Here is a 26816-nt window from a genome sequence, read left to right on the forward strand (position 1 = left end):
TTTTATCAGTTCTCTGTCAGAACCAATACAATATATCTCTATAAGTTTTCCTGCAATTTTTACACAAAAACTTAATCACCTGTCCAAAAATATGTCTGCCAATCAATATTATTGAATAGAAGTTAATAACTTAGCCCAGAGCATCAGCCTTCGTAAAGAAATAGTTAAGTCTGAAGCCCGGTCGGTGAATGTAAACTTGACCCAGTTTCAAGCCAATATTTTGGTCAACTGTCAGTCACACGATGCGTAGAAAGTAACGGGCTTATAAATGCACATACATCTTTATACATAAGTACATATCTTAGTCGGTGATTGTATGAGATAAAAATCATAAGTTGGTTTGTGATCTTCTTCTCTTCTTCTTCTTAGCCATTTTCAACCTCAGAGGTGTAGGCCTCCTTCAGTCTATGCCACTTATCTCAATCTCGATCATGTAGAAGTTATTATATGAATTAAACCTGATATCGTTTAAATTTATCTACAGCAGGATGGTCAGTAAATCAGAAATATGAATGTGCCGAAGGCCCTTCGATTGTTAACAAAACAAAACATTTGCAAAAGATGAGACAGAAACAACCAAAATAAAAACTGGCATTGACGCAGACGCAAAATTGCCATAAGTGGAAACTGCTGTATTCACGTGTAAAGACGATGTTTTATAGTTTTTTTATCATCGGTCATCATGTATTGGTAAGGTCATTTTTTGTGACCTTTTCTAAGTCCGCGTCAGGTCTTCGGTCCAGTTTTTCCTGTTGGACCAGTCGTTACGTCACGCACGCCATCGCATCGCCATAAACATTTCGCTTTATGTTGCGTAAGTTGATGAATGAGTGATATTATAATTTGGTGGTTATTACCATCGCAGTCACGTTTTCGTCTTAAAATTTTGAAATGAAAGTAGCTAAGAGCTCGTTTTGATTTAAGTAACATGAACGAATTTGTATAATATTTCCTAGAAATGAATAAGAAATAGTACATTTATACCGTAATAAAGTTAAACTAATCTGACATTAATTTTACTAGAAGTATTTACGAACTGTGGGGTTGTTAGCTATGGATTGTTAATTGTTTTAGCTAATGTTTCTGTCGTGGTAACACCATTTGATTAATTAAATATGGGATAAATTAGAACTCTTCATGAAACGTGTGCCTAGTCTGTAGTGTTTATAGGAATGGGTCAACCAAAAATCGAAAAGTCGTATATTTAATGACACAAAGATATACATTTTGCAAAACTGATCGTTAGTTGTTCTTACATGACATATTACACTCGTGGAGTAATATTTATCTCTTAGTTTCAAGTAAATACAAGTAAATCATTATGATAAAGGAATGTACCATAAGTGATCGATACTTACTTGAGTTATATACAGATACAGTGTACCAATCGCAAAATTTGCTGATAGTTATTACCTCTTAAATTTTATTTGGTTTTGACTTCACGATAAGGCACCTGAATAGGCGACTCGCTAGTCACTTGTTTTGCACTGCAATTTTTTTACTTCACTGGATGTTATTAGGTATAATGTATTTTTTACCGTACTTAAGATGTATGCGCGATCTCTATTGATGTTATCTTACGGCTTGCTTTATAAAATTATAATGTAGTTTCATTAATTTATTCAAAGATTATCAATGTCAGGCGAAGATTGCACAAGATCGTTGCTTTCCGTTCATAACTTATATATTTAAAAAAGTAGATTTAAGAAAAGTAGGTAGTGTAAGCTGGTAATAAATTAATATTAACTATTTTCCCAACATGCAAGTTTTTTGTTACTTAAATATAATTATTAAAATTAATAATTAAAGTATTATTTAGGCACACACTTATTATATGAAAAACGGGTAGGTAATCTAGCTGGGTACCTAAAAGGGAATGACTCAGTGGAATCATCCAAAACAATTAATATCCAAAGATTTTCCATAGAAACTATATTGATCACGTGACAACAGGTAGTTCAAATATGTTATACGAATTTCCAAAATAGCAAAAGTCGTTTAGAATGTCGAGCCGAGTATCACCTTTGCTATTCCACTTTTGGATCACTCTGTATAAACCTACTGACCTTTAATCAATCAATTCTCTAGTTAATCCCTAAAGAAACAAAAAAAAACGCGATAAAGATGAGATCCACGACATTCATATTGAAATGAAATCGTCTCGTGCGGCGCGCGCGGGCATGTGGGCCAATGCCAGCGCTGGGAAGTGTTTCCGAGCGTTTCACAATGCACGCACGCATGTCGATTAGAACAAATCCAGATATATTATGGGAATATTGATTTCAATCGATACGATTCGATTTTTTTATAAATGTAGTGTTTGTATGCGTTTGTGGTGTCAGGCAGTGCAGAATACCCCCCCCCTTTTATAATCACGGGGTGGTTAGCTATCGAATTACAGACTACCTAAATTCTAAACCATAATTATACAAACGTAGCCAAAAAAATCGGTTAGAATAATAGTGAAAAATTTGATTGTGTGAAATGTGTAAATAGAATATTTATATAGAACTAGTGCATTTTTAATATGAATGAGAGAGAAATAATCCATAGGTAGTATATATATGCATCCACAAGTACAATGTAGTGAAATATAAAGTAAGTATAATAAGCAATTAAAAGATGTGAGGTTTATTTTGTAGTTAGCTGCTACTTGTGAAGTTTAACAAACAATAAAAGCTTTTGGCAAGTTACTAAAATATACAGTTTTCCTGAACTATACATATTTTTAAGTGGATAACAACCTGATAACAACGGAAATAACTTAATGATATTTTTTTTACTTGGTAATATTCTCAAGCGCTGTTTTTCCGTTAGGAACAATTTTTAAGCCCCAATTTATACACAAATAACAATGAAAGCTATCCAATAGCGGATGGGAACCGTATGGACCCTTCGCCTCCACTAGATTAACCCTCCACTCTCCACTCTATATGACGAAAAACTAAGTTTCGGAGCCTGCTGCGCGAGCCCCGACTCTATCCCGTTGTTTTAACGTGCCGTTTACACGACAGTTCTCGCTCGTTCGTTTTTCATCAGTATAGAGTGGCCCTCCAGAGCCTGTCCACTGGTTGCGTAAAGGACGGTCACTCGGAATGCCGCCTGCCTTGACTGTTTGCTACAATTTGGTTCTCGGTAACATTGCACAATGACACAAACGCGTTCTTTATGATTATGACCGCGGTGCGAGGGCAGGTTGCCGGTAGGTGTATCGGACGCTTTTGTTTTGATACTTGATCAGTTTCACTTGTTTCCGAGTATACCGATACTGTATGTTTAGCTTCAGTTTTCAGGCAAATAATATTTGGTTGCAACTTTAAGGTTGCATTTTGTTGTTCTGCCTTTGTATTTACAAATGCCCATGACTAGCGTCCATGCATTTCAGAAAATTCGTTGCTTGGCTGTGCTTTGACGACTCAAAATACCCATTTGGCAGATTTTACATCTGTTGTTACAGTCTATTTAATGAATCGCCTGCGGTTAGGGTCAGACCAAATATGGCAGCAGCAGTTATTGATCTAATAGCAGGGATGTTGGGCCCAAGGTAGACTTGCGTTAACCTACCTACTGATAATCATATATTCCTGCCGTAGTCTTGTACCAAGTTAACTGATTCTTTCAAGAACACTGTTGAATCATATTTTCAAAAACTTACTGTAGGTAATCTTTTTAATTTAAGAACCGACTGCATACAAAAAATAATGAATAGACTTATTTCTTGTATTGTAAAAACTTGACTATAATTAAATATCTATTAGAATCACATTATGAATAAGTTTATGAGCCAAGAGTCATTGACCATAATCTTGTGTGTCATGTGTTAAGGTAAAATCTTGTGTAGAAAGTTCTATATACGCCATAGAACGGTGCACGATAAAAAACTACTAAGTGTTGCTACTGTATGGCAAAAATAGATAAAATTAATTAAACATAATGTATTACAATATAACCGGATCATACGTATAGTAAAATTACAATTACTTCCGTAAGTTCCGTAGTTATTATAATATAAAATATTCTAATCTTGACTGGCTTTTATTTGCTCACGAGCTTTACAGTACCCTCCACACTAACCCTCTTCCCCTGTAAGTGCTATAACTAAATAATTTAAGACCCCTATAAGAAATATAGAAAACTAAATGAAAACATAAGCATTTTCGATTTTTATAATAGGTAAGTAATATTCGTATGGAGTAGCTAAGTGGTAAGCTAAGTAAAATATTTTATGTTCATTGTTTACAAAGTTATAAAAAAAACTTATATTTCGAAGATAACATTTCCGCTCACGGTTTTCAAATTGTTGCTTATTTTATAGCATTACTCAGCAATTTCTTTGCCAATTAAACCTTGACAAAAAAAGTTTACCGTTGTAAAATGCAACAGTTACATTCTTTATATGCCACGAGATGGACGAGGCTTTTGTGCTCGTTACTAACGTTAAAAACATAACTCTATTGGATATCTATTGATTTAAAAGGTATGTTTTAAGTAGGCACTAGTGTATTAAAAGGTTCTTGGAAGAGATCGTTTATAGTGATAAGGTCGCCTATTGCAGACGTATGTCTTAGGTAGTTTAGTGACAAAATAATACAACTACAATAATTAAGTCACTTCATGCTGTCATAGCCAGCTCATGCATGGCTATTAAACCATCATTAGCACTAGAATATACTTATCATAGAAGTCATCAGACCAACCTAAGCTTCACTTAAGTATAAATTGCCTAGTCCAGGCAGGCATATGTATGTAATTGCTTATTATTAGTGCAGTAGAAAAGCAACCTTGACATAACGCTGTATGTAGGTATACTTACAGAAAAATGGTGGGTAAATAAAATTAACCAGTGTTAATTACACGAAGCCGTTGCCCGTGAGATTCACTTCGCTTTATAAAGTTTTCCGTAGGAATTTTCGGATAAAAAGTAACCTTTATGTAAATCCAAAGCATCAGAGTTTCAGGTTCAAAATTTTCATGAAAATCCATTCAATACTTCTTACATACGCAAAAGACTAACAAACATCCATGGTTACAAACTTTCGCATGTATGGAATTAAATAGAATAGTCCGTAAAGCATTTTTATGAAGTGAAAGACGCTGAAGCGGGAGAGTTCGGTACTCCATGATGTCAGCAACAGAGTTAACGGTGGTGTAGCAGCATGGTTCCTGCTAGTTTAGCTGCAATGCTTGTCACTGACATGCTAAGAAGATTCATGGTAACGTCAGTAGTAAACTGCGGTGTTGGAAGCGCTAAGCTGCCTTGAGCCTTGAATAATATTAATATGTGGGGACATCTCACACGCAGCCATCAGACTCCAAGCTAGACAGAGCCTGTATTACGGGCATCGGACAGCTGATATATATCTACCTATACGATACATTTAACACCCAAGACCCGAGTCTTGTAACAAATATCTGCCCCGGCCGGGAATCAAACCCGGGACCTTGGACATTGTAGTCAGGGTCACTAACTACTGCACCAGTGGAGTCGATCGTCATAGAGTACCTAGCAGGCTACACGCTCTCCCCCCACACAGTACCTTGCCAGCCCCCCATTGCGAAAGGCTGGTCGGTGCTGCGGCCACGAACTTGATCTTCATCTGTCGGTATCTCTATCGGTACCGCTCCCATTGTAGACAACGTCTTTTGTATTTTTTACGAGCCGGCATTTGAGAATAGACGTCTGCGTAGCTAATAAAGTTTAGAGGATTGATATTGATAATGGGAGCTATGGACTAACGGAACAAAACCTTCAACCAGCTCATTCATTCATTTTATACTACCTAACTCCTAAAATACTTATTATTATTAAGGTTATCAACCTTACTGCAAGTAAACAGTCATAAAAACAATATTAACGTCAATAAAAATAAAACTTTTTCAATATCATATTTGCACCAAACACAACAGATATGGCACCTATTGTATGTATACAATAGTATTCATGACATGACACTAGTTCTATCTGTGGGCGTCACACTCCAAACTGAGCTCCAAACGGAACAATGGCTGCTCTTGACTGCCCTTGACTTTGACTCCGACATCTCTCAAAATTGTTATTGTTAAATTTTATGATAATTTTGTTTACAAAGTATACAAGGGCCATTAAACCAAAAAAAAATATTGACAATTTATTTGTGTGATATCTTAATTACTAGCACAAACAACTAAACCAAAGCTTTATAAGACTTCCACCCAATATTATTTAGAAAACTAATTGCAAGAAATGTAAGAAACTTTCTTTTAGTAGCGCGCGTTGAACTCTTTTGTACGAAGTTTTTTCGGTGAATTAAAATCAGACTTTCAACACTTTTATTTTACTACATATTTTTAAATAATTCTAACAATAATTTAGATTAGTTACTGCATTCTTGTTACTCTCCATAGCATATAGCAAAACTTATTTCAAAATAGGTTACCCACTTTTCTAACCGCAACCGCATCCTAGACCCAGGTGTCATTTAGTTTAAATGTATCCGTTCATACTTCATGCGAGTATCATCTCAAATTACCCATCACACGACATCTCAATGTATTGATATTGACATGAAAATAATACTACCATATATCGAATAGAGATGTCTATTAAAGTATCGAAGATGTGAGGCGTGCTAAGCTAAGATAACATGTCAAGGATACAAATTAATGATTCAAAGAACTCGTTTGTCGTTTCTCGATTAATCTAAAACATAAATATATCGCGCGTGGTAATTTACCAGATTGCTTCTCGTATGCCTGAAATCTGATTATAAAGCGTCGTACCGTACCAAGTAAAGTAGCTAATTCTTAGTGATTAGTAGACATTGGATCGCGTTCAAATTGCTATGCACCAAGCTTTGATGGACTCTAGATAGGCGAGGTAAAGATGTTACTAGCCTCACGCACGTGCGTCATTGAGAGGAAGCCAGAAAAGCTGTCATTATGATACTCGTAGTACACATAAATATGTATATAGTATATACATATAAAAACAGTTAGTTACACGACAAGTAAAATTATACAACTAAGTATTCAAAAATATACAATTTAAATCTACTTATACTATATAAAAATAATAAAAGAACTTTCGTCGCGCCTGGTCGAGGTATCAAGGGACCGAAGGGCTGGCAGCTATCTCAGCCAGCGCATCAGCCTGGCTATACAGAGAGGGAACGCTGCCAGCCTCCTCGGAACCATCCCGGGCGACGGCAGCGAACTAAAAGAAATATTCTACCTTTAATAAACTCCTGTTTATTAAGGGTAGAATATTTCCAGGCCAGGGTGTTATTATAAGTACTAGTAAGTATTTTATATTATTATTTTTATTTATTTCTTTATTTGTAAAATATACATATAGTATATACAGTCAAACATAAGTAGGTAAACATATATTGTGGCTAAGGGCCGTACAAAACCGTCGTAAGGTTGTTTCCACACAACACGATTCCCATCGGCTTTGGATGACTGATTTGATAGTTATTAAAATATGCACCTCACGTTAATTCATGATAGGTTACTGTAATTTTTTATACCAGCTACAGCTCCTCCCATAAAAGTAGTTACCCGTCGCCACTGGACATATTAAACTGAAAACTACCGTGAAAAGCATAAATGGCATACTTAATACCTATACATTTTATGCAATTGGATTCTCAGCGTTACATTTATAGGTCCATTTCATGCCGATTTCCTTGAAACGTGGCAACAGAGTGGAGACAAGACTGAAGATTGAAATATCTCCGCGTGCTGTCCAACGTAATTGCACTCTGCGCTTTGCGTTTACATTTTAAAAGACATCCACATCCGAACGTTTTTTAAAAGTTACACACACAAGTATCACAATCAAAGTTGTAAACCAGATTATACATATAAAACTTTTCATACCACAGCTAAAACACTTAAAAGCCTGTTATAGCACGTGAAATTTGCAAATGTACAGTGAAAGGTACTCTACTTGTGTACACAAGAAAGTTCACACTATCACAACGGAAGGTCACACAACCTCCAAAGTTTGGAGGGGCACATTCCATCTTCTGTCAAGGTTAAAATGTTTAGCGACGCGGCATGCGGGGGTTACTCAAGGTTGTAAAAAAATAGCGAACGGGAGTTGTGGTGTAATCGGTAACTTATTTTATTTATTTCATTTTAAGTATTAAATGTACGAGATAAAGTCGTAAATAGCGCAGCATCGGCAGCGGTCCAAAACTTAGTTTTTCGTAAGCTAGAGCGACCCTTTACGGCGTTAGAACCGCGCGGTTAATAACCGCACGTACTTCATCTCAAATACAACATAATGACGAGATCGCTAATGACAGCCTGATTACTGTATTCGAGATCGACTTGAGCAATTGAAAACGTACTCGGCGTATTTGAGCAGAGGTACGCACTCGGTGAATGCACTTAGACGAATGCCTTTTCTTACAAATGATGATTATTATGGCTGTCGCGAAGATGCTATGGTGTTGCAGACGGCTTCGATTTAGCTGCTTGGTGTTGACTTACTGCCAGTTTCTATATCTCTATCTATCCATAACTGGTAGTCATACGATTTTGACATAATCAAAAGTAAAAATCTGTCAAAATCGTATGAAAGTAACTACAGTGCCACAAACTCATCTGTTCCGGTGAGAGGGAACTAAATTGATCCATATCTCATTATATACTAATTAATTATATATTGATATAGATTAGATGGGTTTATTGAAACCACAAGAGCGAATTACCACTACTGGCAAACTTAAAATATTATAGAATGAAGAAATATTACACATTTACGTGAGCTGTCACCGGAACACATAAGTTTGTGGCACTGTACATGTTATAGATAGATAGAGTCATAGAAACTGGCAGTTAGCTGATGTCGCAGAAGAGGAACATAATCTAAACATGTCTAGCATAAGTAATGTCATTACATTATTATCATAGATAACAGTGTTTTTCAAAAATATTTGATAGTTATCGTAATGCAACTGCATACGCAGACGTTTACGGTTGCTATTGAATCTCTACACCGTTTTCCCGCATATTGTTACAGCTGGCGGATATTTGATTAGAACATGCAATATTAGCATTATCTGGAAATAATGTCAATGATGAACTATATATAGATTACGCAGAGAGGCCGACATCTATTCTGATAGATAGATGAGCAAATTACAGCTTCACAATATGCGCAAGCGCAAGCTGTTGATTTGAAACGAATTGCGACTCATCGCGGTATTAAAGAGTACAGTTTTAATGGTGATGGAAATATTGAGAGAGTCATATCGGTACATACTTATATTATATTTTATAATGGAATAGTATTGTACCTATGTCCAAAGAACCCCAAGTGACCAATGTTGCTAAGAATGACTTCTCTATCACCTCTGGGTAAAGTTATCTGAGATCGATTTGTTATACATATGTTTTCTGAAACTAGACTAAGTACCTCATAATAAAAAAACGATCACAGATAACATTTTAAATTATTAAAAGATTACTTGCATATTTTACTACCTAGCCTAGTCAGCTACTTAATGGAAAACAGAAGTTCAGGTGTTATAGCACACAGTAGGCGGTTACCAAGTGAGGTGCAATCGCTTTTCGGCATTGTGTGGTTTGACCACCGTGCTCAAGTGTAGTTTGTTTAACGTATTACCTAATTGGTTACGACTTACGACGCTCATACGAAATTCAGTTCATATTTCAATGACTGCGGCCACTATATTGTCTAAGCACTCTATTGAATAGACCTCACGTGTCGTGATGCTTCTGTTTGTTTATTACTCTATGCTGTCATTTCTTGTCTTTTCTTTACCGCTGTTTTTTGAGTATTTCCAAATGTACTCGGAAGCGATCCTAGGGTTTTACATAAGCAAAACCGAAAAGGTTTACATGACTAGCAGCTATGCATGTGTGATTGTGTGTAGGAGACCAGTTGTGTTTTTACATCACCTCTAATTGCTAAGAGATATCCGGGTCAACCGCTCTGGGTTTATGTAGACTGTGAATTGTTAAAATTATTTTGTAGTGTCCATCCATTTAATAAGCACCTAAGACATACTTTATGTAATATCATATAATAAGATTAGTAACATAGTTCAGAACAAAACACAAGAGATACTTAGACCTATAACAAAATTATCCGTCTCAAAACTCAGTTGTGTAGTCATAATATTTGACAAACAAACTTTGCTTCGTTGTCCGTTATCAGGTATCTCAGGATTAACAACTTTCATTCTTTTTCTACGTATAGTTTTTTCATGTTTGTCAGGCTTCACGATCAAGATTTTAGCAATTTTCTACTATTTTATAGAAATATATATAATTCTGCTTAAATATTCTATTGTAGTCACACTATAGCTATTTGTAGGACTATTCGCAAGTTCAATGTAATATAGTAAATTCCATTCGATTCCATAATAATACCTTCTTACTTTGATTAACGGCATGTTCATGTTCAACTATCACCTTTCTCTTCTCTTTACGACGATTTTATAGCGTATTTATCACTAGCAATTTGCAGTAACATTGGGGTGGCAAATGAGATGTGCATGTGATGGTTTAGGAATGCCATATTTGAATAAAATGCTTCAAACGTCATAACAATAATGTATTGTCTATTGAGAGAGTTTTCACGTTGAATCATTGACAAAAGAATAAAGATGACTTGGCATAAAAATCGGTACTTAAAAATATATCGTCGTCTCTTTTTAACTTATCGGTGTTATCGTACGTAAAAAAGGACAACAGTAGTTTTGTCTTTGCCTAAAATTACAACATTGCGATCGGTCGCCATGTTGATTGACCAAGATTGACATCCAAACACAAGGTACTTCAGCTGTCAAACAATTTGTTTGTTTACATTTTTCAAGAAAAAAGCCGCCATTTTAATTGACACCAAAGTTTAGGTATAGTGCCACAATCTTATCTGTTCCGGTGGTCAAAATGTGTACCAACGAGACGTCATTGTCAAACGTCATTTCATACTCTGTGCGTTATTTGAGTTGTCAATTTCTGCGAAGAAGCTGACGCTACGTTATTTAATTTGTTTTGTGATGGTTTTGTGATTTTCTGGATGAAATACTGCCAAAAGCGCTGTAATGTGATGCAAGAAAAGTAGTACTATATATGTTGGCTTTTATGCAGGAAGAATAACGTATTCAGGCGCCTTGAATTTCGTTTCAAAAATTGGAAGAACGAGTTGCAGCGGCTACAGGTTAGTGTTGCCAAATATGACGAATAATTTTACCCATTTATACTCCATGTAATTTTATGAAATATTTTCCCGAGAGGCCCGTGCCCCAGCAGTGGGGACGGGATGGGTCGTGATACTCGTGATGAAAAGTATATAATCTTTATTTTTCTTTGATTACAGGTGTGAGGACGTAACATGATACTTTAAATCTTAGGCAATATACCAAGAAGAATTTCGCGCACCTGCAGCGATTTTAGACGAAATAATGATGATTTATGACATGTCATTGTTTTCCCAACCTATCAACAGTTGGCTGAAAGAAATTGCTTTTTGGCAATTAGCCTTTGGAAGGAGACCCGTGCCCCAGCAGTGGGGACGTGATGGGTCGAGATGATGATGAATTAGCCTGTGCACGCTGTCTGAATTTCTTTTAATTGTATGCTCTTGTTTCTTGTTACTTTAGAAAATGTAAAATAAAGTGTTCAAAAATAATACTTAATAGTTTTTTTAAGTCTATCTATCTCGTTATTCCCACAACCCACATATATTACCTATACCATTTTAATCTAGATTTAATCTTCTATATCAGAAGCAGAATATAATCAGAACTAATTTTATTTCTGTTCGTCGTGGACAAATTTTCCATACAACAAAATGTCGTTTGATATATTATATCCCATACTTATGAATGTACCTAATTATAACAATAGGTAATAGCAGAAATGCAGTGTCGTTTAAACCAGAAATGGGCAAAATTTAATCGATGGCATCACTGGATTCGATGACAGTGACGTCGCCACCGGAACAGATAAGATTGTGGCACTATAAGCGCATTTTTTTCGTTGATATGGCATGTCCTCTCTTTATTCTTTTGTCAATGCGTTGAATTGACCTTTGTTACCTAATAAATTTATACTTTGGCTAACCCTTGAAATACTAAAGAAGGAAACAAGCATATCCTCCAAACCTACATAAAGTCCTTAGTCTAAATACTAAGGACAATAACAAATACAAGGAGTGCTTAGTCAGAATCAGATCCGACTAATATGTCAATATTGTTCGGAGGTAACTTTCTGTAAACGGAAAGCTTTTAACCTTGTGTTAAAAGCTCCTAAAGTGGATTCTCTTTGTCACATGTCTCTTGTACCTATTTGTAGAGAAAATCTTGTTAAAACTGTTGCCGACGAATGACAAACGCACAGGTAACTGTGCGAAAATATCATACTGTTAAGAAAATGAGTTTGCTTATGTATATAATAATATGTAACGTAAGTAAAATCATAATGAACTTAAATTATAATGTTCTAACAAAAGTTGAAAGAAAATATTTGTCATATAATTTTGATCAATATGCAGTCATGCATGATGTGTGCATGAACATGGGATGACTACTTATATTAATAATTAAGTATATTTTCACTATTTAAAAGACATATGAAACCAACACTCTATACTGCCTTCGAGGATATGAATTGAAATTTGTTACAATACCAGACCTTGCCATTTAGTTTACCCAAAACGGAATATAATTATAATTAATTAGTTAAAAAGACAGAAAAGTTTGATATAATATTTAAGAATGGTATACGATAGGTATGTGTAGTTATTCAGTAGCGACCTTGTCCTAGTAGCAGCGAATGCACTGGCTGCTCAGAATGCAGTCGAATATTTATAAACAAATGAGCGAATGCCAGTATACAGGAACCCTGACTGAAAGAAAATGTACTTGATGACGTCAATGGTCAGAATAAAGATAAAGATAAAAATTATTTATTCGGTGTCCAGCACCACACACCAAAAATCCACAAAAACAAAAAAAAAATAATAAATAAGAATATTACCTTCATTTCCTTTATGAAAGTTTGGTGGTTTCAACGTCAAGGGTAAATGCGAATTCAGTGTCATATCAGTCAAGACAAAATTAAGAGATATCCATCTTCGGATTCAAGGCAGGAAAGGTACGAGTATGTGGTCAAAATTCACCGATTCGTCTATAACTCCCACAAATAAGTTCAAATAACAATATTTTACAGGTTCATTTTTCTAGTATGTATTATGAAGATATTCGCAATTGAGGCTTCAGTTTTAACCGCAAGCTCATATGCCGAGGTCAAACTCAACTACATCATACAGACTACAGACTGTGTAATAATTGCCCAAGAATTATCTATAATCTACAAACTACCATAGAGTATACTGTACATGTATGTTTATCCAAATGTGGAAATAAATCTACTGCACCAAGTTTATTAATTTAAATCCAAACAATACTGAGAGTGACTGTTTGAATTTGCGAAAGAAATATGCCGTGAATTTGTTCCTATTATCTCTACATATTTTGTTGTTAATCTAGGTAAGAAAATCAATTGAAATGATTGAATCAACTTATGAGAGTTACACAGTTACACACATTGGATAAGTAGTAAAACAATACGTGCACTCTGTACTTAGTCGATTGACACTCTACAACGACGCTACCCTTGATCATAACGTTATTAAACCTGCCATCATGTTTTATCTTCATCTCAGAAGTGCTCCATATTAACCTCGGTGACAGCCATTATATCACCGTAATACAGCAGGTAACCTTGTTCTAGAACAATCCCTGATGTTGCTCGTTTAGGAATAAAGTGCTTTAAGAGTTCTAAGTCAAGGTATTCTACTGTGGTCATTCTAGTAATCCTAATTATAATGTTGTTATGTGACAATTAACTGCTAACAGGTGCTGCAGAAAAGTCAATTTGCAGACTTGGGATTAGTACCAGAGATAAAAAAGACATATTATATTTTAAAAAAATGAATTTAACATAAACAAAATTATAACCTACTCTACACACATATTATTGTTAATACAAATATCCGGTCATTTAAATTCACTGTTGTTATTTGCGATTCTTCCTATTTGCCATCCTACTAAGTAGTAACTTATTGCATGTAGAATAGGTCTGGTAATGTTCATTAAAAGTAAATTGAATGTTAGATTCTATAAATAAACTTCAATAACAATAATATTTAGCAATCACATATTGAAATCGTATTGATCTTCAATTGTCTACCAAGATAGATTTTTAATGGTATAAAAGATAATAGTTTGGTATCGGACAGTCAATTAATTAAGATGCGAGTTACTTCAGATTGTAAGCTTTCCTGAAAGATTTCTCAATCAAATTCCTTAGAAAAGGAAAACAGTATATCAAAAGATTACACGTAAAGTAAGGACAAAGTAGATTATGAAAGAAAGAAAATGAGTGTCTAACTGTTTAGGGCTGGACTTGAAATAAATGTACCTAACAAGTACCTTTTATTAGTAAATTTAATTAGAAATGTATTTTCCTATTTTATGTTAATGTTAATTAAGATATAAGGCCTATGAACATAAGTAAAGAAAAATAGACAGCGGGTAAATATGTGTTTAATTGACAGCCTCCTCATTTTATGTCGGTTAACAATATTACTGAGCTATTTGAACGGACATGATCTGAATTACTGACGAGCCTTTATAGAACCTGTAATTTTCCCGCAATCTGTTTAAACCACCCTCTAAGGTTTTCTTACGAGTTTTTCCGGTTCAGGCCGCTTCACTGTGATTAGGTTAATTAGGTTAGGTTACCTTTGATGAATAGATATCAGATAATAACCATGGCCTCTGTCTCTTTCTTCCATTAATGCGAAGTTGAGACGGAAGATGCTGTCACGGATCTATGCACTAACGAGGTTCGTTTCGCACCCTTGAAGCCCGGAGCGGGCTACTGTTTGACTAAGAGAGATGAATGAGAGTTGTGTTCAACAGGTTGTTCAGGTTCCTGGGGTAATAAGGGGTTTATCGACAAGCTTTTATCTAAGTACTAGGTCTAAATTGGTTCGACATATAAGGTAGATAAGTAAGTTTATTAATAACACATTTGCAACACCTGATTTACATAATTTAAATATCATTAATTACTTTGTTATTTAAATACATAATATGTATAAAATATATACCTAGGCATTGTGACAGGCAAGCGGGACGGTCGGGTCCGCCGGGCGCTCACGGGCCCCCACACGTGTTGGCCGCTGGCCCTTGCGCATAAAAATCCTTTGTTTCGCGTTGCCTTTTGTTTATCAGTAACCGTTGTACGAAAGCGCCTGAGTCTTTATAAGTTATTAAGTGATGTCTTATTTATTGAAAAAGTTTTGGAATGTGTATACTAGAGTATATAACATTACTTAATCTCTTGCCTTGTACCAATAGTCATCTAAATAAAGTGTGCGGTTTCAGTGTGTGAGTGAAGTGTATAAGTAATTATAGTGTGACGCAGCCCCTGTACCTGTACCGACCCATAAAGGCTTGATAGAAGTTCGCCATCCGCCACCGTCATACCCTAAAGCAACAATCGTCGCGAGAATCTGGTGAGAGAATTCCAATCCCGATCTAGAGACCGGCTGACGCTGACCTCATGCAGAAATACCAACTATCTGCACCACCGTAGTTTGACCATCTAGACCTTAAGGCACCTGACAGAAGGCAATCAGCATACTTTATCATCCTTCCAAATGCTCCATTTGAAATTAAAAGCCTTTTCTCTCAATGTCCTGAACGAGAGTGGTGGTTACTTCAACTAAGAAAAACGTGGTGATTAATGCATATTTTAATAGGGTCACAAGAATACATATTGCTTTAATCCAAATAGCAAGGCATCTCCAAATGAATTTACCTTTAGTCTACAACAAAAAACCTCAAACTTCTTTGTTGTATGAACAGTGTACCTACCTAATATCAGCCTGTTATATTTTGAAAAGGATTAAGTAATAATGAAACCAGTGCGTATCCAAAAAATAATATCTAGCACGGCGCCTCCACCATCCAGCAAATATCAACGAATTTTTAAACTTTAGTTAGTAAATTAAAATATCCCCAATTTATTCATTGCATGTAGGTATCCTATTATACAAACACTTGCAGGGTTTAGGACCATAAAAACTAATATTTTTCCCACAGCAAACGTAATTCTTAAAAATAAGCTCTCTTTCAGCCCAGAATATTTTCTTTACAAAAACCCCGGCAGTAGACCCATTGCGCTAAAAGAAACAGAACATCTGCAAGCCATAAAATAGACCCAAAATGAAACAATGCGGATAAAGTAGACAAAGCCAAAGTTGGTTTAAAAAATCCCACATTGCAACAACGATACTTTGAAATAGAAAATAACAAAATGTTATAGAAAGAAACTGTACCCCTAAAACAATAACTCACCGAATAGTTTAATGGAATCCTTTAAAGTTTTTTTCTTTTGACCACTTGGTATATTATGGAGAGATGTAGCTGTCTACATCAACGAACGCTATTCAAAGGAAACTGAAAAACGAACACAGGATAAAATACAATAAAATCATTATAGCAACTAAAGCTAATATGCAACCGCTGCCTACATATGAACCAGCTAGATCTGAATAATAAATAGAAGTAAACAATCAATTTATTTTCAATCAATTATCACCACCATTCGAAGACGCACAAACACAGAATAAGTATCATCAATCCCGTAAACTACCCACCCCAGAAGCCACAGACGCAAGGCATAGGAACGCTAGATGAATCTACATACACATAACTTCAGTATCAGACACAGTTCAGCCATCCACAGTCACACACTACGTCATCAGCACAGGACCACTACATCATCAGCACAGGACAACTTCAGAATCAGCATAGGACACCTGCAGCATCAGCACAGGACAGCATCAGCATCAGCACAGGACAGCATCAGCATCAGCACAGGACAGCATCAGCATCAGCACAGGACCACTGCATCATTAGCACAGGACAACTGCAGCATCAGCACAGGACAACATCAGCATCAGCACAGGACCACTGCAGCATCAGCACAGGACAACATCAGCAACAGCACAGGACCACTGCAGCTTCAGCACAGGACAACATCAGCATCAGCACAGGACCACTACAGCATCAGCACAGGACACCTGCAGCATCAGCACAGGACAACATCAGCATCAGCACAGGACCACTGCAGCATCAGCACAGGACAACATCAGCATCAGCACAGGACCACTGCAGCATCAGCACAGGACAACATCAGCATCAGCACAGGACCACTGCAGCATCAGCACAGGACAACATCAGCAACAGCACAGAACCACTGCATCATCAGCACAGGACAACTGCAGCATCAGAACAGGATAACATCAGCATCAGCACAGGACAACATCAGCAACAGCACAGGACCACTGCAGCATCAGCACAGGACAACATCAGCAACAGCACAGGACCACTGCAGCATCAGCACAGGACAACATCAGCAACAGCACAGGACCACTGCAGCGGACAACATCAGCATCAGCACAGGACCACTGCAGCATCAGCACAGGACCACTGCGAGCCACGAGTAAGCCACAGATGGCCACAGACAGATACGCTCTCCAAAAACCTTATTCCTTACCTGTACCTACTCTTCCAATATTGGCTTTTAAGGGTGCATACTCGGTCGATTCTACTCACTTTCCCAACCTGTCCCTGAGCGTGTGTTCCCCCTCCCTTAAAAATATTCTGTGCTACCCAGTGGGCCTGGCGTATCCAGGATGCAGGGTAAAACCTGGCTGGGATAGTGCAATTCAATCAATCAATATGTATAAAATATATACCTAACTATGAACTTATAAATATGTACAGTCAAAAAGTTATTTCGTTTCTAGTACATCACACAAAAGAAACGTTTCAAAAATAACGGACGTCGGGCCCAACACGAGTTATTATAAAAACACCGTAGAAATAAAAATCTACCGTTCTGCAGCTACACCTATCGAGCAAATTTACATTCCGATAAGGTACATGCTGCCAAACGTGACTATCTGTAGTATATTCCCCTATTCTTATGACGGCAAGTGTGAAATTCGCGTGTAATAAAGTAGATGTTGCTGAATCGGTCTGTACTAAGATCATTCAATAGAACACAAGGTCGTCATTCGCCCCGCTTCATCGCACACCACTCTTGGTAAATAAATATACATAGCGAGGCAATGACTGATTATGAAAATCCTTGTAAGTATAATGAAAAATATAATTGTATTTTTGGGTAGAATATACAAGGTGTTGCAAAAAGGGTAAACTAAGCCGAAACCTACATGTGCAGCATGGTATATCAAAAAAATTAAGTCAAAATTCTCGAAATGCTGCACATGTAGGTTTCGGCTTAATATAGTCTTTTTGCAACATCCTGTACATTTAACGTTTTAGAAGGAATAACCTAATCTGCACATCAATATGATTGTAATGTGGCTGAGACCAGCTATTAATAGGTCCACAATTTCAATACTTGTTAAAAACTTATCCTACTACTGTAAAAACAAGCTCGAGACAGTATATATACGAAACAAATATTTGGTACTTTCATCAGAATCAGAGGACAACCTGAAGGTTCAATCCTATTTGTTTATTTTATTTTAAGTTAAGTATTTATTAAACATTGCGGTGTTATACATTAGGTACAATACAATTCCCATTACTTTAAACCCTAAGTCAAAGCAAACACCGGAACAACATTAACTCGTAAGTATCCTATAGAAACAGAAAGGCGGTCCTGACTTGAGTTTGAGCAATGTCGGCGCGATCGAGCATCGACGGACGCAATACGACCTTCCGCCAGCCAGCCAAGTGGCAGCACAAACAGTGGACAGGCCTATTGACAACAAATCTTTCAACTTACAACAGATTCTTGGGAAAACGCATCCATAACCACATGCACACCATACTTATGTTATACAGTGTACTTAAAGGCTTTAAAAAAATGGTAATTAATAGTAACCGACCGTTTTACGTACGATACGTAGAAAATAATTTGTCCCGTATAAGGCAGGTGCACTTTTGGCATCCAACAACTGACGCTATCTGATTGTTTCCATTGATCACGGAGACAGTGCCGAATTTAACAGCTGCTGTAGTGTTTGTCACCGAGTGCTAAGAAACCACATCACAACGAAGAACCTATATCCTACTGCTTTCTATTTTATTCGTATTTGGATTATCTGACTAAAATGGGCATAGGTTCCTGCTTCAACAAAGAAATGAATGTTAAGTATTAATGATATTGGTAATTTTTACTACTACTACTACCATTCTGACCATGGTTCATGACCTTCAACAGTTTTCGTAATAAATCCGATGTATTCGCGTGAAAATATACCTGTTCGTTACGTCATTGGTTTTAGAGCAAGAAATAATTGAGTGCAGTTTCAAGTTTGAACCATAATGTTGGTCAAGTGCGAATACCAAGGACGTCGTCAAATTTAATATTCCTTTAATCGGTATGTTATAAATATGTGTTTATTGGCGTTGTCTCGTGAGTCTAATCGGCTTTAATTGAACGACTGTTAATTCGATTGTAACTGTGTAAAATAAAAAAAAACCTCTCAAAAATCTTAAGCACATGCGATAAGTGCGTCAGAAGTGAATAATATAAATATTGTCGCTATAATGCAAAAAGCAATTAAATCGCAAAAAGTAATGTTTCAGAAATTTTACAGAAGCAAGAGCGTGGAAACTTGAGGAAGGTAACTAAAAAAATGTATACATACTTACTAAAATGTATATTGCATTAATATTCACCTACTATATTACGCGATATCATGAAAACTGACATGGTGGTTACCAACGAGGATAATCTCTAAATTATTTTGTTCCGGATTATAGAACAATAATATATCGTTTAGTTAGGCGTTCGACAATCCTACAATCATAAGTAACTAATATGGTGGCTAGACATTGTAGCAACTGTGCACATTACTACAAACGCTATCCGGGTGATTTACCATCTTACAACAGATAAACTGAGATATGTTCGCTTCAAGTTGGGAAACAAAAGACGATGCAAGCTCACCGGGTTCCGCTCATCTGGCATAATCTTTATTGACCAAAACTCATTTCGCATAACTCGTATGGTCTAAACTTTTTTGGCCGAACCATCACTTTGCCAAGACTTATATGGCATAAGGCTCGTTTCGTCTAAAACTCTTTAGGCACAATCTTTAAACACCTAAGTTTCGTTTGCTCAAATTTATGTTCGTCTATACCTATGTATAATCTTGTTTCTCCTAATTTTATCTTAATAAATAATATATTAAGTATGTAGTAAATGTACAAATTGTGGAATTTTTCTCCTACATCCCGAAAATTACGATATTGTAGGTATGATCAAAAAATCGAAAGTTAACGACCAATATAATTATTACAAACCCCATGACATCGAAACCTAAAAATAGGTGCGACGACGAGCAAAGCGAGGAGGAGCGTGTTAGGTGTACATGTTCATCAAAACCAAAGCGGAGCGCAGCGAAGCGGAGCGGAGCGTTTTCCTAACAGCGGAAACAATACAAGGCACCAGTTTGCGCATGTAGGGAGACGCTCCGTCAAAGTTAAAGCCAAACGAATATTATTACTTTGTATAAACCTATGCCATAACATTATTAGGCTATTCAAGATTCGGCCATACCATTATTAGGCTAAACAATGTTATGCGAAATAACTTTTTACTAAACGAGATTTATGCCATACGATTTTCGGCGTAACGAGACTTTGACCAAACGTTACTATGCAATACGAGATTAGGCAAATAAATCTTATGCCAAAAAAGGTAGAACCAAGCTCACCACATACCTACGAACGAGAACAGAACTATTGTGGCCAAATCAACCGTTAGGACATTTAGACTTGCATTAGATAGGCATGCAATCTTTTTGATACAGAAAGGAACCAATCTGCACTTGTAGTTGTTTAATAAATCCACAAATAAACTTATATTTTCTTTCTAAATTAGATTAATAAATTATACTATGTCCGATGTGTGTGGGTGCTATACATTAGGTAGGTTTTATTAAATTATTGGATTTTTTTCTTTTTCGTTACCTTCACACGTTGTATGTACTCGTAAGTAAAAGCAACAATGGCGGACAAATTACATAGCATTTGACACGACAAGGTCTAAGAAATCCTCGTGATACAAAGAAATCGAAACAATGTAGTCAACAAGTTGCTTACATCCACGTCTAATTGTTCATGAACTAAATAATTGTATACTTGAATAGTGGTTAAAAACTGTAATAATAATAGACATATAAACCTTAGCCTTTAAACAATGCACTCGAGTATGAATGTTAACTTAGACGGGGGCGCGAAATCAAAGCGAAGTAACATTTACGAAGTAATTAGTACTAAATTCAATACATTCTAAATCCCAAAATGGTTGTCGGACCAAGTTCGCGATAATGAGTCAGTCACTTCTTACTATCGTGTCAAGACTACTCTTAGGGTTAGGACTGTTTACTGCATAATGGTTGTCGGACCAAGTTCGCGATAAGGAGCCAGTCACTTCTTACTATCGCGTCAAGACTACTCTTAGGGTTAGGACTGTTTACTGCATAATCTTATGATAATAAGATCCCTTACCTTGCTTATTGATGTCCCACAGCACGACCTTGCAGCCCAGCCGGGCGAGGCGCAGCGCGATGAGGCTGCCGAGCCCGCCCCCGCCCCCCGTCACCACCGCCACCGCCCCCTTCAGCTCCTTCTTTGGCGCCCCCACTATCGACTGCCATATCGCCCTCACTATATGCCGCACCACCACTAACAGAAACACTATCAGGTCCATCGCTCCCTGGACCACCGTGTATTTGTCCCGCATGCATTCTGGGATTTCACTAGTGAGCGGGCCGGGCCGCATGCCGTTGATGTACTCCTGGGTCTCCACCGACATGGTGACGTCACGTCTGCTGGTCAGTGGGGTTGCTGGGGCATCACTCGGATGCTGGGTCGTGACGCATTGGGCTGCGGTACTGGCTGCCTGGAAAGAGATGAGAAATATGTTTAGCGTATTGTAGCAAATCAAATATGTTTATTTAGTTCGGATACTGAACTCTCCCGGGCAACAAGCGATTAATGCATAGAAAGGGTGTAGCCCTTGAGAAGTTTTAATTAACTTATAAAGACACCTGTTTGTTAATTAGAATCATCAGGTTTCTAATGGTATTTATCTGTCGGTACTAAGACACCGCCACGCATATCTGTAGCCATCAAGATGACATGACAGCTCCATGGCTCTTATCGGATGTAGTCCATTCACCTCTCCGTTTGATTTCAGTCAGACACAATACAACTTGAGGAATTACATTGTTCAAATTATTACAATGCCGATGCAAGTACCATGTATCTGGACACTTCTATGGTGGCTACGCATAATAGCTTTTAGATACGTGGTAGGATTGCTATTCGTATCACGTATGGTGAGGTCATGAGCAATATGAGTTATTAGCAATTAGCTGCATTATTTATGAAATAAATTATTTCTTTAGTATAGGGTGGAATTTTATCAGTGGTCAACATGAATGAAACAAATAGATTTTTTAAAAATAGCTTCTCTGTTGATGTTTGCGCACAGACTGCGAAGCTGAAGTGGGCCTGGGCAGGCCACGTCTGCCGCATGCACCCGGACCGGTGGGCCAGAATTGTCACCGAGTGGGTGCCCAATGATGGACGTCGGCGACGCGGAAGACCCAGACGGAGATGGCGGGAGGACCTCGACAGGTTTTTGCCTCAATGGCCGGAAGAAGCACAGGATCGGGAACGGTGGTCATTATCTAAGGAGGCCTTTGCTCAGCAGTGGGACACGATACAGGCTACATAAAAAAAAGCTTCTCTGTTCGCGATTTCTTACTACCTGGGAGTAGAAGGTATATTTTTTAAGAAATTTACAAGAGTCGTTGTTCAGAATAATCCTCTTTCGGCTTACTGAGGTCATAGACTGAGGTACATATAACACTTTGCAAAACCCTGTATTGTTTTTACTTTAAATTTATTAGCCTGTCGTTCACTTATAAAATTGCTCTCCGTATCTATATATTATCACTCGGATATTTGATGAATAAGGTATTTTATATTTATAAATAAGGAAATCATCAATCGATTTACTCTAGCTTGCCTTGAACGATGCCTAGATCCAACGCCAATATTTTATTTATTTTACACTTAACTATATATAAAGAAACCAAACTAATATTATAATATCCTAAAAATATGCATACTACTTAGTCTTTATTTTAGTATTTAGTATAATCGTATGTACCATAATAGAAAAGGATCTATAATATAAACACCACGCACATCAAATAATAAAAAGAAGCCATTTACCAAATCCTAATGCAAAGCTTATCTATCTATCCGCACATCGATCGACAAGTTATCTAGAAATATGAATGGCATGAGGCTTACTCCAGCTTTACGCTTACATTTCATACTTTCATACTATAGACACCTTTAACATAAAGCTATAAAGTCGAAGGCTAATTTTGATCAAAAAACGTTCGATTCTAAAGGCGAAGTTGAGCGAAGGGCCCTGTCGCAAGCGGTCGGCGCAACCGTCTCAACTAGGTATTGCTCAAACACTGCACCCGGTATACCGGTGCCCGGTGTTGCCTCGATGGCCGTGGTGAAGGTTAACAGTGAAATGGACGTATAGATAGATATATAGAATAGAATAATACTTTATTGATTTAACAGAACACTAATAACAATTTTATACAGTTGATATTACTCAAAGGCTAAAAGCGATCTCTTCCAGGTAAGCTTTAGATATATAGATAACAAAATTGTCACTGTGTTCATATACCAAATGGTACCTACTTTTTATTTACACAAATAAACATTAACGGAATTTTCAGGTATCTAACGTACTTACAACGGCGGTCTTATCGCTTATAGCGAAAGATAGATTACAACTGCATAGTTACAAGACTCGTAGTGTACCGGTTTTTCAATAACTGTTTAATTTTTTTAATTCAAAATACAATTCCTGACTGTAATTTTTATAATGATTAAATGAAATATTTTGTTTTTCGTTGAGTTGGGAACCCCATTTTTCAGTCCAAGGCGTAGTACCAATTTGTTAAACGTTTATAAATATCTTAATCTCAAGCTGACCAGTTTTCCTTGGTATTGCTAAATCAAACAAGTGCACGAGGTTTGACCGTCTAGGTATTTAGTCACTAAGTCATACGACTTTCATCAGAACTTTTATCATCAAGTATACACGCGCCTTTATATCAGTTTTTGCCAACGAACGTTCTTACTATTGAACCCTGTATATTTGTGTCAACAAAATCTAATGTTTTATTTATTTATTACCCGACTGCCGAAGGAGGAGGGTAATATTTTTTTATTTATTTTCTTATACTTTTATTGCACAATTTACAAATGTTATGTATGTGAATGTTCTTCCTTCAGGCCCAACTTCAAACTCCGTTACTGGTCGGAGTTTGTGGACTTCGAGTACCTAGCAAAGCAAGAGTGCAGCAAGAAAGGCATATGACGGAAGACTCTTTGTGTCTCGGAGGTTCAATAGGAGTTCAACTTCAAATTTACAAAACGCTGAATAAGTATAACCTTAAAAAGTCATAATTTAAATTATCTTATAGTAGGTCTGTTGAAAATAAAAATATTTTTTATTTTGATTGTATCGTTTTACAATTTGGCGTAACTACATTCATGGCTTCATTTAAAAATAAACCTTTAAATGTGTATAAATTATTGTAATCAAGTCATGAACTTATCAGATTTTGGGCAATTAACATTTTACAGACTTGTCAATGGTAGTATTAATTGCAGTTGATAGTAAATGAACTGGTTACGAAATAAAACGAACTTCGAAAACACAGGTTTGTTTTAAGTTATATTAGACATGAGTATGCTTTACGTGAAAGTTTATCAGGTCATCCCCGAAGGTGTCATTGTCAATATACCCATAGTTATATACATACTGATAAATATCTGTTTAATTTTTAAACATACATAAAAGGTGCTAGGCTCCTCTTGACCCTGTTCAAAACTTGTCAGTACCTATTATATTCAAGTAAAGTGTTCTTTTACCAAATTACATGTCTAACCTTCTTTACAACATACATACCAAAGGTGTACCTACCTATATGTAGAAACATGCAGAATCATCTTATGAAACACCAACATTATTATGATGACTACTTTATTGCACCATAGACTACTATTGACAAGACCCTAATTCATACTGTACGTAGGTATTCACTATACTGTATGGATATGTACAGTATGTACAACTACATTGTGTACTTATACCTAGTTTTTAGGGTTCCGTAGCCAAAATGGCAAAAACGGAACCCTTATAGTTTCGTCATGTCCGTCTGTCCGTCTGTCCGTCTGTCCGTCTGTCCGTCTATCACAGCCGATTTACTCGGAAACTATAAGTACTACAGTGATGAAATTTGATGGGAATATGTGTTGTATGAACCGCTACAAAAATATGACACTAAATAGTAAAAAAAAGAATTGGGGGTGGGGCCCCCCATACATGTAACTGAGGGATGAAATTTTTTTTTCGATGTACATACCCGTGTGGGGTATCAATGGAAAGGTCTTTTAAAATGATATAAAGTTTTCTAAAAAACATTTTTCTTAAAGTGAACGGTTTTTGAGATATCAGCTCTCAAAGTCGTAAAAAGTATGTCCCCCCCCCTCTATTTTTATAACTACGGGGTATAAAATTCTAAAAAAAATAGAGGTGATGCATGCTAATTAACTCTTTCAACGATTTTTGGTTTGATCAAAGTATCTCTTATAGTTTTTGAGATAGGTTGATTTAACTGTAATTTTGCTGCTACGGAACCCTTTGTGCGCGAGCCCGACTCGCACTTGGCCGGTTTTTTTATGTAAGTACAGCTGAAGTACTCGTAAAATCCTCCCTGTAGGTATTAGTTAAAGTTGACAGGGACAGGTGGTAGGCCCAAAAAGAGACCTTTTCCCAGTAGTGGAACACCATATAAGTATAGCTTAAAAATAATAATTGTAGTGATAATTTTATTAAATCATAATTATACCTCATTCGGGGAAACGACGTAATACTAAGAATATACATTATATAAGAATATATATAACGAAGCAGGAGGGGGCCCGAGCGTTCGTTATCATCATCATCAGACATAGCACGTGGTATACGAGTAGGTGGACACATAAAACACAGCGGTAGTTCACAATGAAGATTTAATCAAAATCACAATTAACAAAACATCAAAGTGGAATCAACTTAACGGCACAGATCAACTAAACTAACACTTCACATGTAGGTACAGCACTTCACAAATACCACACTTTCCAAGAAACGCACGATCAGTTCCCAACACGTCTACTCGGTAGCTTGCCTCCAGCACAAAGTGAGGGACCCACCGTCCCGGTCTTCATAAGGTAAACGGTTGGACTCTGACAAAGCGCGCCAACGGCACACTTCGCGTCTCTTCCGGTGTGATGTCGGTAAAGCAGGTCGTTTCCACGATTACTAGGTATCATGACATGAACAATCTAACATCTAGTACAATGACATTCGCAGCAACTAGATATCATGACAGTTTCACGACATCCGCCACAACCAGGTATCATGACAGTACCATGACATCGACCACTAGTATCATGACATCTCCGACACGGCCATCCTGCTAGCACACGTCCTCGTGTGTTGAATCTGCAACAAAACATACACCAACAGTTTTGGTCCGACTCGGCCATATCCTGACCATCATTTTTATAAGGCACTCTTAAATTTCTACCTCTGTAGGGTAACCAAACTCTATCTTATAATTCATCCATTACTTTACTGAT

The 26816-nt window shown here is 36.8% G+C and overlaps 1 protein-coding gene across 1 annotated transcript in view; it reads right to left on the reverse strand.

The window, feature by feature from the left end:
- The window catches only part of LOC105380049 (estradiol 17-beta-dehydrogenase 11), a 47597-nt gene that overhangs the window by 7247 nt on the left and 13534 nt on the right, over window positions 1-26816 (reverse strand). The window contains exon 2 of the mRNA XM_011549538.3: window positions 21591-21984. Coding sequence (XP_011547840.3) covers window positions 21591-21897 — 307 coding nt within the window. The 5' untranslated portion in view covers window positions 21898-21984. The remainder of the gene's footprint in view (window positions 1-21590; window positions 21985-26816) is intronic.

This window comes from Plutella xylostella, chromosome 3, assembly GCF_932276165.1.
Source record: "Plutella xylostella chromosome 3, ilPluXylo3.1, whole genome shotgun sequence".
Taxonomy (NCBI): Eukaryota; Metazoa; Arthropoda; class Insecta; order Lepidoptera; family Plutellidae; genus Plutella; species Plutella xylostella.